General features: G+C 38.5%; 1 protein-coding gene and 1 long non-coding RNA gene across 4 annotated transcripts; one reads left to right on the top strand and one right to left on the bottom strand.

Annotated features, from left to right (window-relative positions):
- The first annotated feature begins 33 nt into the window (after positions 1-33).
- On the top strand, positions 34-17,494 carry LOC136245678 (probable serine/threonine-protein kinase DDB_G0271402). 2 transcript variants are annotated; one of them, XM_066037168.1, is made up of 4 exons: positions 34-450; positions 817-1,338; positions 1,960-2,043; positions 16,438-17,494. In XM_066037168.1, exons 1-4 carry the CDS (start codon positions 73-75, stop codon positions 17,395-17,397), a joined length of 1,944 nt encoding a protein of 647 aa, XP_065893240.1. In that variant the 5' UTR covers positions 34-72; the 3' UTR covers positions 17,398-17,494. The 2 variants fall into 2 exon arrangements, with proteins under 2 accessions (XP_065893240.1, XP_065893241.1); XM_066037169.1 differs by lacking the exon at positions 1,960-2,043.
- LOC136245679 (uncharacterized) lies at positions 14,115-17,589 on the bottom strand. Of its 2 annotated transcripts, XR_010696055.1 has the most exons (6): positions 16,817-17,589; positions 16,630-16,765; positions 16,445-16,579; positions 15,879-16,051; positions 14,619-15,581; positions 14,115-14,551 (listed from the first exon to the last, which is right to left on the bottom strand). It is a non-coding gene; the product is annotated as an uncharacterized lncRNA (long non-coding RNA). The 2 variants fall into 2 exon arrangements; XR_010696054.1 differs by having other exon boundaries at positions 16,630-17,589.
- Positions 17,590-18,028: the final 439 nt, after the last annotated feature.

Raw genomic sequence — 18,028 nt, 5'->3', positions numbered from 1 at the left:
AGTGTCGCACGTGGGCTTGTCCTACCCCCTGCACCTAAATCAGTCCTTCCTTTATTTGTGTCGCAGCAAAAAATGGCTTCCAAACTCGCTGGTGATCAGATGAAAGATTTCACTCTTAAGGGAGTTGTTCCCATTGGAAAGGAGCTGGGACGAGGCGCCTATGGAAAGGTCTTCACTGTGAAGTATCTGGGGTTGGTTTGTGCCGCTAAAGAGATTCACTCTTTGCTCCTCGATGGGGTTGATCAAGTACAGAAAAAGGCGATCAAAGATAGCTTTGTTAGAGAATGTATTCATTGTAACACTATTCGCCATCCAAACATCGTGCAGTTCTTGGGCGTGTATTTCTCCTCCGAGCAGTCAGATCTCCCGGTCATGGTGATGGAATTGATGGACGCCAGCATTGCTTCTTTCGTGGAGAATAACCAGTCAAAAATCGTCCTGAACACTAAGGTTTGTTATCTTTGCTTGCATGCATACCTAGCCAGCATGTGGGCGTGGCTGTACCATGTGTGTGCTTACCAAGTCTCACAAACAATAGTAGTGCATGTCATTCTCCATGCATGCATAGTAGCGTCAATCTCATATACTCTTCGTGTTTGCTGTATGTCATCAGTGGGTGTGTAGCTAAATCTTGACCTTGCATGCATATACTGTTATGATCCCACAGCAATAACAATTATATAAAAACCTTATTCTTCAATTCATAATTAGATACTAAAGCAAACCTCATATACCCCTAAGCAAATTCACTCAGCAAGTATAGAACACCATAGTGATTTCTTTAATGGGTACTTTGTGTTTTATATCTTTGTAAAGGTGTCCATTTTGTATGACGTGTGTCTTGGTTTGAGCTATCTTCATGGTCGAGATCCACCTGTGGTTCATCGTGACTTGTCATCTAACAATGTTTTACTGAACAGTCACTTGGTGGCAAAGATCAGTGACTTAGGGTTAGCAAGGATGATATGGGCTGACAGCAAGCAGACAAGGAGTAGATTGACCACAGCCCCTGGAACACTTCATTTCATGCCACCAGAAGCTTTAGACGAAGATGATCCAGTGTATGGTACTCCGGTAGACGTCTTCTCCTTTGCTGGAATAGCTCTTCATGTGTTCAGTGAAGAATGGCCAACCCCTAGTGCTCCAAAGAAACGTAATCCTAAGACAAAGAAGCTTGTGGCCCTCACAGAAGCTGGTCGACGTCAACAATATTTAGATAAAATGACTGGCAAAGCTGAAGTTACAACACTAAGGCAACTGGTGGAGAGGTGCTTGGATGATGATCCTGATGAGAGACCACCTATTCAGGAAGTGACAGAAATAGTTGAACCACTAAAGGTACTTCATGGTACTATATCATAATAAATTATATAAACACACAAGTACAATTTTAAAGTGCTTCAATTAAAAATACTATATAGGCATTTGACATTATTTAGCCAATTTAAGAAGCTAAAGTATCTGGATGGCTGCATGTATAGACCAGACTTGAAGCAAATACTGTAATTACTTGTTAAGGATTTTGGTATTTAAATAGTAAAAATGGTACTCAAGTACTCATTAAGAGATCATGTGATCCATTATTTCTAAGCTCAATTTGATTGAGAAGTTAATGTACTTTGCTTACTACATGAATGCTAAATACAACATGTGTATCATTGCTGTTATTTAAAAAGTTGTTAACCTGCTTATTAAACATGTCACATGTAATTTGTGAGTACTCAGTACTTAAATTCAAAAATCCATGCCTTAGTTTAGATCATAGATCTTCTTCAAGCTATCATTCTTTAAAAGTGTTACTTCCCACTGTAACACAATGTCAATGCTTCAACATTAATATGCTTATTATTGTTTACTACCAGTATTGTGCAAGTTACACATTTTTAGGGACCACACAATTGTTTAGCAGTATTACTTGCTTCACTAGTTACTGGTATACTTGTTACAACATATACATAGACCAGCCAGTTGGAGGTTAAAAAGCTAGCCAATCAACTTCAAGCAACAAAGCTAACATCACCCAGCCAACCAGCTCCCATTAGGGTGAGTACTATGGTAATGAGATGTATACAGTAAGATTAGCTGTACTCATGTGTAACTAGATTTGCCAAACCCCAACTTTTAGCAGTGATCTGATATTACACTACAACTTTATAGATATACTCATACAATTAAGTTTTAGTCAAAAATTCATGCTAAATAGTTGTTGTGATAACTCAAGGTCACACCTGTTTTTACACTTTGGTAGTTTTCATTTACTTCAATATAATATAGTATGAGCAAAGCTTCGTGACGGTTTGATTTTCACAGTTTTGCATACCATTGCCTACGTAGCTATAGAAATAGATTCTGGGTGTGTAGCAAAAATTTAAACATCAAGCACAAACAAACTCATAAAAAAAATTACCTATTTTAACATAATACATACAACAAACTCAAGATAAGGATTACAGAAAAAAGTAGTGGAACGAGGGAAGTTGTCTATAACTGCAGATATACATGATGCACTCATTGTAGCTACAGTGGTTGGCGAAAAGGCACATCTCGGGAAGAAGCGACATCGAATAGTGAAGAAATCAAGCCCGTAGCTCTAACCAAAGTCGAGTTACACTTGGCTGAAGGCATCATCAGTCAGTTAGTAGAAAATTCTGAAAATTTTTAAAAGTTCATAGAAACTTGCTGGAAAGGTTTAGAGTGTGTCTGAAAACATTTTGTACTTGGCAGGGTCTAACCAATACTGTCAAGCTATTATAAAGGTAAAGTAAAGCTAGTTTTGGGGTGATATAATTGGGGAAAAAACCCCTATTCTTCATGATCCCTAATATACAGTACTGTCATACTGTATGATAATTGTGACTGGAATGATCTTATTGCCCATAACAGCAGATTTGATTTTTAAACCAGGCGCACGCCCACAGCCAGCCGAAGGCCGGCTGTGGGCGTGCGCCTGGTTTACTGAAATGAGTGATATCCGCAATTACGTTTCTTGACGTAGCGTGCACTATCTGTGATGTCACAAAACAAAATGGCCGCCGTAGTGTGGGGACTTTGTACATGGAGGTATTGGGCGAGATGGTGTTTCTCTATGATAACGTTTATAAATTCGAATAAGGGCGAAGGTGAGGCTTATAGTATATAAGGCAATACAAATAAGCCTATTTGTAGGCGATTTTAAATTTTTCGGTCTGCTTTCCTTGTTGGAGCTCGTTTTGCACTGTCACGGTGCGTGTACTACTTCTTACCTTTATTATCTCGTGGTTGAACCTCCATTACTGCCACTTAATGAGGAACTAATTACACCATCTTCAGCTAACTGCAGTATATAATAGTGCAAGAGCTGACATCCATGCAAGGGGCTTCTGGGGCAGACGACAAGGTGCATTGTTTGACGTCAGGGTTTTCCATCCCAATGCACCAAGTTATCGTCAGACCCGGGTTGCTTCCCTTTTTCGTCGACATGAGCTCGAGAAGAAGCGAGAATATGGGGATCGTATACACAGTGTTGACTGTGGATCTTTTACCCCGCTATTTTTTTCAACTTTTGGTGGTTTGGGCAAGGTGGCTACTGTTTTCTACAACCGTTTGGCAGATCTTTTATCACAGAAGCACAATACGTCTTACAACCAGACACTCTCCTGGATGCGCTGTGCTTTATCATTTTCCCTATTACGTTCCGCTGTACTGGCCATTCGTGGGAGCAGAAAGCTGCAGTCAACCGAGCTCCCCGCTGTTTCCACTGAGCTGCGCTTAGTGGAGAGCCGTACTCTTACTGATTAGAACAATTGTTTTTATGTGTTGTTAAAATGTACTCATATGTAACAGCATTATCTCGTGGTTCCATGTGTAAAAATATACAGACAACATTCATTTCGAGTACTGTGTGCCAAAGTCTCTAAAGCCCCCACACTAACACGGCCATTTTGTCAATTATGACATCAAATTTTGTAATCGCAACGTCAAAAAACGTCATTGCGGATATCACTCATCGTAAAGTGTGTGTGTGTGTACCTATCTACCTATCTATGTTTGTCCGTACGCACCCACGTGAGCAAAATCGTTTAATAACAGTAAAAGCAGCTTTTACGTAAGAAGTAAAAGTGAAATGAAGTCTGTATTAAACTTCTGCACAAGTGAACTTTGCTCTGAGGTGATTTCTTGTCGGCAGACTGAAATACGGGTGTGGTGACTTTCCTCAGACTACCTTCCCCTTGAGGTTTTCAGGCATTTAGCAACTGAAAAACAATGGTGCAGGCCTCGTACACTGCCAGGAATAGCCTATCGCTTCGAATTGAAAGGGGGCGTATCCCTTACATACGCGAACGAAAATGAACAGCAGCTTTGAGGCTTTGTCGAGAGAATTTGTGGGAAGAAACACATTAGTCACACTATAAAACAGTTTAGAAGATAGTTTTGTGCGTAATATGTTGGTAAAAGCGGTTTGTTTATAACCAACGCTTCCTTAGCAGTGCATAGCAACGTAATTGAACGAATTACGAATATTTCATGAATTACAAAATATGAGAATTAGCTAATAATATTATTGCACAACCCAAAACTACCCTATTGTAAAGTAGTAATACATAGTTGGTTAATTCATAGTAGTATATACTGTCTATAGTTAATTCCAGCTAGCTGCATGGCGCCTGGTTTTTAGAAGTAGCACAACATCAACTTGTTCACCAAGAACACAAAGTTACATTAATAGACTGTCAAATTTCATAATTAAATCAGCTAGACTGGAGTGGTCTGCTTTTCCCAAGCACAGTGTCAGTCTGTTCGAGTGTTCTGAGCCCCAATAGAGTTCTGGCCAGCCTGGGGATAGCTGTGTGTGGCTGTATAGCTCGTGATCAATCCACCACTTCTTGACCTAATGCAAATTGAAGTAGCCATATTGCACTACTGCAAATTGATACGTTGCATTGTCAGCGAAAAGAACTGGAGGACAAAGGAAAGTCCATGATGTGTGTAATATAATGTACATACGTACTGTGGTTGGCAAAATGGCACGAAGGAATGTTGAACGGCGAAGAAATCAAACCTGCAGCCTTATCCATTGTTGAGTTATGCTTGGTTGGAGGCATCAGTTGGTTAGTCAGTCAGCATAAAATTCTGTTAAATAAAACCTTTTAAAACTTCATAGAAATTTGTTGGAAGGGTTTAGAGTTGCTCTGAAGACATTTACCGGCTTGGCTGTGCCTAACCAATACTGCCAAGCTGTTACAAAGGAAAGGTGAGGTGGTGATATTGTTAAATAAGAAAGTCCCAAACCACTATGATCCCTAATATATACAGTACTACAGATATAAAGATGCAGAGAAATGACAAAAAGTTATGACCCAGGCACAGATTTAACTTGTGTTGGGTATCAACTTGAGGCGCTCTCAAACACCACCGTTGTGTGACTGAGGAATGTAGTTTATTAACTTTTTCAGAGAGTCTTCCATACACCAATGCCTTCAAAATGCTGTAAAGAATAACCAAACACATAGCAACAATGTTTGAGCTGCCAGGTGAAGGCTGTTTACTTTTGTTCGTGTCCTGCATTTGATGCTGAGTAATTACGTATGTGCTAAAATTTTATCTTTAAAAATGTGCGTATAGAATGCTACAAATATACTGCCAACTGGATTTATAACCTCCTGCATGCACGTCAGGTGCTCTATCACTTCAACTAAAACTCAAGTTTTCTTTACACCATGGCCTTCAACACGGTAGAAACAAAAACGAAAGCACACAAAAGCTTGCAATAAAATTTTACTAGCTTCATTTGAGGAATAATCATACTGATATGTAGACAGACTGGCGAGTAAATCAGTGTAATGAACAGACAGATAGTCAAATAAATAACTTTCAGCTGTATATATATATATATAGATAGATAGATAGATAGATAGATAGATAGATAGATAGATAGATAGATAGATAGGTAGATAGATAGATAGATAGCATTGGTACCTGCCTTACACGTAGGGCTGTCTCAACATTTAACTATAATTAATGAAGATCACTGTTATCATGTAGCCATGTACATAGCACGTATGGTGATGTTATCTTAAAGAACATGAGGCTGCATTACGCCATCCTCCAAGTGCACTGAAGTGATTCAGGTAATTTAAACAGCAGAGTAGTATGACTTGCCCCACAGCACAGGTAGTGTGACGTTATGCACTTAACCATAAGCTAAGCTTGTAATAAAAAAACCAAGTAAACTCCTGCACAACATTGGAAACCAAAGTTTTTAATCGTTTACATGTCCTATACTGCAAAGAAAGTGAAAGTAGAGTTACTAAAACAGTTAAAGTAGGGTGGGTACTACTGTGTAATCTGCACAATAGTACATGTACTACTGGCACCATGCATGCCTGTGAGTGGTGTGTACAATTGCTTCACCTTACACATCTATCATACAGGTTGAAGAATTTACTTTGTAGTAACAAGCTATGAACATACCATCAAAGTGTGTACTACAGTGCTTGTAATTGTGGACACCAGGTGTAGTACACATAAGTGTGTGGTAAAGAAGTACGAACACAAAGTACAAACAAATTTTCACTTAGTCTAATACAATGCATCAGCATTGCTCAAAAGTATAATGGACAATTTCAAAAGTATAGTAAGCTCAGGCCTAGATCCTTACCTGAAACATTAGCTGCTTTTCAGGTAAACTGTATTGTAACAAAAGCATAGTGATATATGTAACCCGTTGAGTAAAAACCCGACTAGTGCACACTTTTTTCTCAAATTTCTTTTTACGACTTCTTAAGTTTGTTGTCTATAGGGAAATTTCAGCCTTATCTCTATAATGATAGAAAGCAGAAAAAATATGTAACTAGAACTTCATAATTTCATAGATCTACCAATGGAAAATCTAGATCGTTCTACAATATTCTACAAAAATTATGAAAATAACCATGTCTTGCGGCCAAGTACAGCCAGTGTGCGCAGGCGACATACTTCATTTTATGGAACCAGAAACCACTGTTTTCATGTATCTGTTGCAGCCTCAATACAGGTGAGACCCGGCCTTTGATATGCAACAGCTAATGATGACAATGGAGCTCGTGTAGACGTTTATGCTATCAAGATTCTGGGGAAGTAAACAAACATCAGAAGGCATTTTTGATGTAAAGTTAATGCTATTAATGCACATTCCCAAGTACTTTATCGATGTTTTGAAGGTGACAAACAACAGAAGTATGAACAACATATTAGGGAACTTGAGATGGGTTTCCACCTGTATTTTAGGGGTGGTAAGGGTCATGCTGCTGCTTTATTTTACAGAAGACTTGCTTTCCTTGTCTCTCTTCAGAAGGAGTTGTAATATAGTTCTGTGATGTCAGGGTCGTGGCAAGGGTGCTAGTAACCCTGGGAATGATCTAAAAAAAAACAACTTTTCTTGCATCTATAGCTCCATAGTGCTTACACGGTATAATTAACCATTTCTGCAGTGGAAGCTTCCTCAGGGTAGGATATCTCCCATTCCTAGTTTGAGTCAAATCTGCCCAGCTATCATTGGGGGTATACATACCTTCAAAATTCATTTTATTTCAGTTCTTCATATAGCCACGTAGTCTTGGATGATTCCCGTAGTAAAGGAAAAAAGTTAAAAGTAATTATCAAGGCCAATAAGCTGGCTTTGGAACTTGCAGTTTCAAAAAGAAGTGATATCAGCACAAAAACAACAAAGCTGTGAAAAAGGTGTGGCCTTAAAAAGCCTGGGTGAAAAAAGTTGTGAACCCAAAGGTGACAGCCAACAAATGGCTGCAATGATGTTAATACTAATAAAATTTAATAATGGCTGTACATTGTTAAAATTTATTAGTATTAACATTATTGCAGCCATTTGTTGGCCGCCACCTTTGATTTCACAACTTTTTTTTACCACTCACTAGCGTAAAAACAAGAGCCTTCCCTTGGGTTGCAAGGTAATTCCTGAAATGATATCTGGAACACACTTCCACACGACACCAAATGTGGCTAGTCAGCTTTTGTCAGTGTTTGCAGCTTCAACAAACACAAACACTGCTCAGCCAACTAACACAGTCTTGACAACAGCTTGTCAGTGGTCCTTACTTAGGACCCAGCTATCACTGAACTCAACTTCAGTGGGCAGCATCAAGAGGTGTGTGTATGCGCGTGCAAGGCAAAATCCAAGTCATACCTCCCCGTGGTGCCTGACAGAGAGTAACTTTGTTACTAACACGACTGGTGCTCTTTGAAAGCTATTTATGTGGCTTCTGTTCTGACTTTGTTGTAATAGCCATTTGCACTGCAGTGATGTTACAGCCTTCAGTGCTTAACTTAAATTTGCAATGGAAGTGGAAAATTCTCACTTCATTAGACTATTAGATAGCCAGGTTTGTATCCTAGAGTGTTCGCTGCTTAAAGTTTTATTTGCGTGTGTGGTGTTGGAATGTTTGTAGTCTGGTCGAGGCAGGTGACACAGGGTTACACGACATCGTCACTTTTGTGGACAACAGTTTGTCACTGCTCCTTACTTAGGACCCAGCTATCACTGAACTCAGTTTCAGTGGGTAGTATCACTTCAGTGGGCAAGGTATGTGTGTGTGTGTGTGTGTGCGTGCGTTTGTGTAATTATCTGAACCTTCTGTAATTACTTGTTTCCATAAACATCTGTCTGGAATCATTGATAATAAAAGCTCTTAAGATCTTGTTTAACATTATCACGTCATCTTAACTTCAACCATGGGCAGGTAGTGTCTGAGACAGCTATCCATATAGAATGTATTTTGGTATGTGATCATTAGGCATACATGCACCATCTGAAGCTCAACAGATTGTCAACAGACTCTTGTTTACCAAAACTTTCAGCCAACTTACCAGTGATGATGTGCTGCTCCACTGCACAGCCCCATTATACATCTAACACAGTGACAATGAAAAGTCTCTAATTTCTAACAATTACCTGGGTGGGAGACTGGGTCTCTGCACCATACAAAAGGACACCAAGCACTATGATTGATAGACCAACTTTTGGTTTCAAAACTAAGATCACAAGCTAGAAACACAGATATGCAAAGCTTTAGAGGCTTGTGCTATTCAGCGATTAACCTCCCCTGTCATCCTACCATGAGTCTCTATGAATGACCCTTAATTCCTCACTACTTCTACATTAACTACAACCTAGTTCTAATGGAGCTAAATCCTCAGCTGTAAAGTTCAACAAGTAGCTTGGTCTTTGGGGTGCTAAAAGTCAAATAAAACTCTGCAGTAACCTCCTCAAATACCCTAGCTGCAATAACCATATCTGTCTGACCTTGACATACAAATCAGGGCTGCATCATCAGCGTACAAATACTCAAATATCTCATTTGACAAGAGTCTCCTAGTACACTCCAACAAGTTCCCCATCTATCTTGTAAAGTATTTTAATTCCTGCTGCATTACAGTGACTTAGCCAACACTGAAGAAATAAACAAGTTGGAGCAGTGGTGTAACTCTGACACAAATCATTTCTTACCTAAATGGTGGCACTTCTTCGCTTACTGCCAGAGGAGGTTGGACGTGTTCACATCATGAACTGTACCCTTAATTGCATTCTTTGATTTAGTATTTCACATGATCGTCAATAGTCGCAATACAAAACTGAAAACGATGGGGATTGCTGGGGATTGTTACATATTTAGATCGTCCTTTGTGTAAGCCTCAAAGCAATGTACTTTGTTTTGTAATCAGTGCTTGAATTTTGGGTGAAATTAATAAGTTGTGGTTTGGTGTACACTACTTCACTAGCCTTCACGTATGTATTCTATTAACGAAACATGAGATGATTCAGTCAGTTATTCTGAGATCACGTTGTATTAACCTCCTCAAAAAAACGAATTTTGTGTAATGTGTTTTAGTGGCGCTTAAAGCGTGTTCAACCTCCTGACTTACTGCTACAGTAGCAACCATCCTATCATGAAAAGAATGTACCAAATCAATCAAAGAGTCAGGAACACTGTACTTCCACTATGCACACCAAAGAGCCTGTCTTGGCACAGAGTCATATACTTTGTGGAGGTCAACAAATAGGAAGAATTAATCTTGCTATGATTCTCAATCACCAGTTGACAAACACAAAGACCATATACACACAACCTTTACCAGTCCTAAAACCACACTGAGAATCAGCAACAGAGTCTACTACCACAGCTTGAAGTTGGTCATTGATTACTCTTGCAAACAGCTGGCACGTCATGTTCAGTAAACTAATACCCATCCAATCATCAAATTACCATTCTTAGGAACTGACACTAGAGTTACATTACACCATTCTGCAGGTACCTGTTTCTCTTGCCACATTGTACCAAACAATGACACTATAAAATGCAACAATTGGCCACCACTATATCAGGTAAGAAGCCATTACTATCTGCAGCCTTTTCTACTTTAATCCTTGACAAAGCAGCCAATAATTCATCTCCAGTAAGTGGATCATACATCTCTTCCATTGTTGCCATTGGTTGATTACCACCATTTTGAAGGGGCCCTCCACATTAATAACATCTTCAAAATGACCTCTCCATTGACCGAGTGTTTCTTCTGATCCACAACAAACTACCATCTTGTTTCCTCACATCTCTAGATTGAACTGGCTGAAGATCAACTCTACTCTTACATGAATGTCCTGCCACACCATGCTAGGGTGGTATTAAAAGTGCAGCTTGAACAGATTCAGCTTTCTCCTGGTATCATCTGTTCTTACACTCCCATATTTTGTGTGCTACTAAATGTTTCTGTGTTAAATGTATATATTATGTTTATCAATAAGTGGTCTCAACTGTCCCTGTAAACCAATCAGGTTGATGTCTCCTACTTAGTCCTAGCAACATAATAAGTACTACTTGCATCTAACAACTCATCTCTAATCAAATTTTATTTTATCAATCCATCACCACTATCATTCCATCTAATCCTCACCAAATACACATGACCAGTAAACCGAGACACAAAGGTGGAATTTTGCAGCTCCTTGAAATTATAATGTGCAATGTTTGTACTGAACACACTGTACATCACAATGGAATCTGTTAATCAGGACACTTCACATTGAGGATACCTGTGTAATCTGGACACTTGGTAACGGTCTCAAAGTATCCCCTAGCATGTAAACTGACCTGGAAAATTAGGACATCTTGATAATTGGGACACTTGTTCCATTGGTCAGCCCCGTGGTGTTTTAATACACAAGTTGTACTGTATTTGTATAGCATAATTGGCTCACTAAAAGATAAAATAGTTACAAACTAGTTAGAAATTCCACTGAAAAGATCAGATTACTTGGCATTTGTGTACAATAGATATTTTTATGGTACATTGTGCACATTTTGAGCAGTGTAGTCTTATGTGGCCAGACCAATTGTTAAACCAGGCGCACGGCCATAGCTACCCAAAGCCACGTGCCCACAGCTGGCCAAATGCTGGCTGTGGGCACACGTCTGGTTTACTGAAATTGTATTTACAAAAACATGTGTGTGTGTACCTATCTATCTATCTACCTATCTATGTTTTTCTGTACACACCGACGTGAGCAAATCCTTTTAGTGGTAAAAGCAGTCAGCCTACGAAAATTAAACACCAAATGAAGTCCATATTAAACTTGAGTATAGGCAAGGTTTACACTGAGACAGTTTCTTTTCCCCAGTTTGCAATATGAGTGTAGTGACTCTCTACAAACTTCGTAACTACCTTCCCAATTGGGGTGTATCTATTCACTGGACTGGACTACTGTACTGGAATACTGGACTGGTATATTTTTGGTTTTTGCACATTCTGTGGTTATAATTTATTGAGTCTCACAAGGCAAGGGTCCCGAGGGAACCTACAGCCCACTACTAAATGCTGAATATGAGCAGTAGAGTATGCGATAACTGTCTTTTAATATTTTCACTGTGATTTATTATGTCCTACAACACTTATTCCCTACCCTGGTGTACAGTAATGCTGTAGGGAATGTATATCAGCAATAATTAACCAGCGATCGACTTGCCAGTTGACAATATCCTTAGTGTGAGCTCAGGAATTGAGCTAGCATGGACGGACTTGTTTTCAGTGCTGCAGGATGCAATGATTATAATTAAGCACACGCTGAAAAATTTTCTAATCGGTAAGCCTTTCTCCAGAAGTAAAGGTCTTGCCACGCAATACTATACTATATATAGCTTGCTCCTTGAGCTCACACTAAGGATATCTTGTCAACTGGTGAGTTGATCGCTGGTTAACTATTGCTGATATGCATTCCCTACTCCCTACAGCATTACTATACACCAGAGTAAGGAATAAGTGTTGTAGGACATAATAAATCACAGCGAAATTATTAAGACAGTTATTGCATACTCCACTGCTCATATTCAACATTTAGTAGTGGGCTGTAGGTTCCCTCACGACCCTTGGTGTGCGTGACTCAATGAATTTTAACCACAGAATATGCAAAACCAAAAATATGCACCTTTCTGTACCTGTCCACGTACGCGCACACACAGATACAAACACACACACATGTACTACACAGATTGTGTATAGTATACTATCAATAGAACAGTGACCCTTAATTTACTAGTGGGGCAAAAAAATTATTAATTTTCAACAAGTAGAATAGGGATCAAAGATTTGATTTTGAAAAAAACTGCGTAAACAAGAAGTAATAGGGATGATAATCCACAAAATTCTATGCATCATCAGTTCAAAGCAAGTTATTTGAATAGTGTACACTCAATTTGCGATTCCTATTTCAACATTTTAACAAAATATAACCACAAGTTGAAATAGGAATCGCAAATTGAGTGTACACTATTCAAATAACTTGCTTTGAACTGATGATGCATAGAATTTTGTGGATTATCATCCCTATTACTTCTTGTTTACGCAGTTTTTTTCAAAATCAAATCTTTGATCCCTATTCTACTTGTTGAAAATTAATAATTTTTTTGCCCCACTAGTTTCATGATTTTTTTCATGTCCATGCACATGGACTACTTCTTAAATATACGTTCAACAGTACATGATTGTTTAATAAAGAAACCCATTGTAATATCAACTGGCAATAAACAATTACATAAATAAGTTTAATAAACAATTACATAATTAAGATTAATCATTGTCCTCTTCCTCTTCCTCAACACGAGTAAAACACACGCTTGACAAAACGTGGTCGACTCCAATTAAAGTGCTGAGTATACGGAGTATCCCGCTTTTTATTTTTCAATCGCGTACGGAAGGGACACACCCCTTTTCAATTCGAAATTTACCAGTGTGTTCCAATAGCTTACAAGCCTTGTTATGTCGACTCTTAGCTGGTAAACAGCTGAAGAATATAATAGAAAGTATACACGAAAGGCGTACAGTAATAGTTTAAGTGACGAGGTGCGGGCCACACCCCCTTCACTGTCTCGTAATGAAGGAAGTCTAAAACCCGAGTTTCAGTGAACAATAGTTATGTTTAATGTTTAGTGTGATACAACTTGATGCATTTTAGTCCTGTGAGCTAAAGCAATGGAATTTTAAACAATTCTATATTATCATCTGTATGGCTTCTCGATCGAATGGTGTCTCAAAGAGTGATTCTTGCTCTATATCTCGCAATCGCATTAGAGAGGGAAGATTTTAATACCACACAGACCTGGGTACGAATGTTTTTTAAATATACCATACGTTTTTAGGGCTGATATCTACTTCCTACGAGCTGTAGGCGCGCGAAACAAGAAAGAAAGAAGAAAGAAGAAGATGGAGAATCTAACCATTTTCAAAATTTTAAAAAACACCTAAAACCATTTCCCTTACTTTTAATACTTGTTGGCTAGTGTTGTAAACACAAAAGAAAAGTCTAGAATGTTTTGGAAATAAAATCTAAAGCCCGGAAGGCTGCTTTTGGCGTGCGTTCTATTAGAGTGTTTTGAAAAATTTCTGCCTGATCCCTATTATGTACCACTACCGTGGTACATGATAAACAGGTCCAAGGTCATTTGCATCTACAATAATAAAAGTATGCTCCAGATTGCTATTCACATGAGGTATGCATGATACGGTCCATGTTGTGTATTGTGTATCAACACATTGAGCAGACTGTTCGATACGATACAGTATCACGATATCATATTGACATGTTCATCACTATTTATAATTACAAGCACCACAGTGCTTCCATTGTAACAAATAATCCTTGCTACTAGCCAGCCTAAACAACTATATATGTGCAGTGGTACATGTGTAATAATGAAGAACCAATTGAGCATTCAAACACAAATTCTTTTATTCCATTATAAGGGGCATTCTATCAGAACAATGGCTGACTACATTATTAGACTATTTTTTGATGTGGTTACTGACCGGATACAGTATGCTAGCATAGTGTGTATGTGTGCTTAATGAATTACTATGGAATCATGAAACCCTGGATAAGTCAATGCCTCACCAACACCTTCTCCATCAGTGGTGTCTACACGTATGATGATATCAGGTGATGCTGGATTGCTCAGAACTAGCATCAGTTGTACCCCTCCATCATTTTCTGCAACATTGTAAATTGACTTGCTGATGTTAACCATGATTGCTAGAAAAGTGGCAATGGTGACACACGTACGCAAACTGTAAAACTGATATGTGTAATTAACACTTACCGTTAATATCCACTATTGTCACTGATGCGTTACTGATGCTACCCACTGTGACGGCATCAGGCAGTGAAGATGGATCAATGCTCAGCAAAAATTGTTCATATGTTTCCAGTACGTTGTCATCCGTTATGGAAATGCTGAAGGAAACTCCAATATCCCCACTTGACAATGTTGACTATAATCATCAGATTTCATAATTCATAAATTACATTGTTATGCACTACTAATGAAGTGCAAATCAAACAATCTACTTTAAATCACAAACTAAGCACAGATGTATCTTCTCAACTGTTTTCTCATGAAAATTTTTTAGATAAAGAACTTAGGCTACCCTTATTTATTGGCATATATTGGATATGTCCCTTTTCATCTCGAAGGGATTCATTATTCCTGATATCCTACAGTGCCAGATATACCTGTTTTAGACCCATATAGCCCATTGTGAAAGGCATTTGTAATGTCTTCAGAAACTTGCTTCACCCATAGTCCATATGCATCTCAAAGCATAAGCTTATCAACTTAGAAAATTAGTACAGGTGATCCTCAGTTAGTACAGTTGATCCTCAGTTAGTACAGGTGATCCTCAGTTAGTACAGTTGATCCTCAGTTAGTACAGGTGATCCTCAGTTAGTACAGTTGATCCTCAGTTAGTACAGTTGATCCTCAGTTAGTACAGTTGATCCTCAGTTAGTACAGTTGATCCTCAGTTAGTACAGTTGATCCTCAGTTAGTACAGGTGATCCTCAGTTAGTACAGTTGATCCTCAGTTAGTACAGTTGATCCTCAGTTAGTACAGTTGATCCTCAGTTAGTACAGTTGATCCTCAGTTAGTACAGTTGATCCTCAGTTAGTACAGGTGATCCTCAGTTAGTACAGTTGATCCTCAGTTAGTACAGGTGATCCTCAGCTAGTACAGGTGATCCTCAGTTAGTACAGGTGATCCTCAGCTATCCAAACACTTTGTTCCTATAGTTAGCCAAGTGTTCAGATAAGTAAAATTTTCAGATAACTGAATTTATTAATACACTTAGTTCAAATACTCTAATAGAACAGTCACTTTTAACATTTCGGATACTGAGGTTCAAATAAGCAAAGGTCCACTGTACTGGCACTACACAACTTTCATTATCTCACATACAGGCTGCCTTTAGCATAAACCATGGTCATGGACAGAAACCACCACAGCCAGCTGTTCAGCTGGTAGTGGGTCCAAGCCTGATTTAAAAATTTTGGTTGACATAAAGTCCTCTCCTACCATTGTACCTTACAAGTTTGGTAAGTAATCAAACAACATCTTCTTGATCATCCAGTGTATAAGTGGTCTTGATCAAGCTCAGGATCAAGTCACTATCTGGTCTGGGATTATTCTTTTCCATCCAACACAGTTTCTGCTTTAAATTTCTAACTCACAACTTCACAGGATTACTGTAGCCTCCCTAGTTGGATAACAAGTAATAAATAATATGACAAGTTGAGGTCACATGATCCTCCATGATTACATAACAATATTTGTGTGGTGAAGCCATATTAGTGTATTGTAAAATTATTAGTGTGTTGTGATATACGAGTAACTGTTGGAATGTCATGTTAAAAACTTCAATTATCACTTTGTATTTTTTACAGTTGACATAACAGTATCACTTGTATGTAGCAAATGATTGTATGTGTATTGGGTTGGTATGATAATAAATTATGATAACTGATAGTTACTATGGTAACAGTCAGTAATCTAAACAACCTCAGACAATACACTGACTACTAACGGTTTACATTATTGAGGGAAATCATGTGATCCATACTAACACACAATTTCCTCCCTTAGGACTCACCTCCTTTGGTGGAGGCTTTACAGACTAAACAATATCACCTCAAGTGGGATAAGTGTTCAGATCTTCCAAGAACAATGTATAATGCCTCTGTTGTAATGGATGATAACAATGTCTATGTCACTGCTGGTACTGCTCCTGAGGATGAGACACATAACAATGTGTACCAGTACAATATCACAACTGACCAATGGAATACCCTCCCTCCACCTGGTCATTATACTGGAGTACTGTGTATGGTGGGTAGTTCCTTGTCCATATTTGGTGGTCAGGATTCAGTCACTTACAAAACACTCCACAAAGTCTCCACCTATAACAGAGACACTAACAGTTGGTCACAAACATATCCAGGTATGATCCATGAAAGATTCCTACCAGGTGTTGTAGTCCATGGTGATCACTTGATGGTTATGGGTGGACAGGATAAGTCACACAAGTTCCTTGACAGTATTGAGACAATGAACTGGCAACATAGATCACCATGGAGAGAAGTGTCTACTAAACTACCTGTCCCAATGTGGAACATCAAACCCACAATTGCAGGAGAACACCTACTCATAGTGGGATATACTCATGCTGGAGGTCGTAACAAGGGATCATACCAGTTACCAGTATCCACCATCACTTCATCATCAGATCAAGTAGCCAGTCAGTGGGAGGAACTATCATATGCTCCACATTATAACACTACTACAGTATCATCCTCCAACCCTCCTCTGATCATCGGTGGTGATGTTAAAGGTGTTCCCACATCAGATATTAGTCTGTATGACACTTCAAAGAAGTCATGGATACAAGTTGACAATCTTACTACTGCCAGGTCTAGTGTTGGAGTAGCAACCATCAACAGTAACACTATAATTGTTGTTGGAGGAAACACTAAAGGAGGAAGTGTTGAAGGAGCCAAGTCATCTTCCCTACCTATAGTGGAGATAGGACATATTGTACATAACTAACCATTAGTAACTATACTGTACTGAACTCTATTATACTCCATTACTAGTTATTAGTATTGTTGTGTTGATTGTCTATTATCAAGATCAAACAAGTCAACATGTGTTCTCTCTACAATAGTGTTGTACATGTTAACAACTTGTTCAATATAATCATTAAAGTATTTTAATTGTCATGACTGGACACTGCATATTGCTGGTAGTCCATCATCGTTCTTTAATAACATTACCAAAGCAACATGGTTATGATGGGTAGCATGAAGTTTTTTTTTTTAAATGGTTGAAAAAGGACAGAAGACATAAAAGTGCTATTAGGTTGTTCCTATGACAACCAGTACATATTGTGTGTTATTATCAGTGATTTGATCATTGCTATCTGGGTCAGTGGGTTATCCAGGTCAGCAGTACAGACCAAATCACTATCATCATTACTGTCTTGGTACTGGGTATTACTGCACAGAAGTGTTGGGGGTAATGCATCACTAATGTGAATTGTTAGGTAATATTATTACTTTTTGTGGTAACTAAGTTCATTATGCTATAAAAACAGGTAGTATAACTCAAGTTACTTTACTTACAAATGTAACATGTTATCTAAATAATGAAGTTACTGTAACGAACCTAATATTAAGTA

The sequence above is a fragment of the Dysidea avara genome, chromosome 15 (genome assembly GCF_963678975.1).
Source record: "Dysidea avara chromosome 15, odDysAvar1.4, whole genome shotgun sequence".
Taxonomy (NCBI): domain Eukaryota; kingdom Metazoa; phylum Porifera; class Demospongiae; order Dictyoceratida; family Dysideidae; genus Dysidea; species Dysidea avara.
This window is presented reverse-complemented; position numbering and strand designations above follow the sequence as displayed.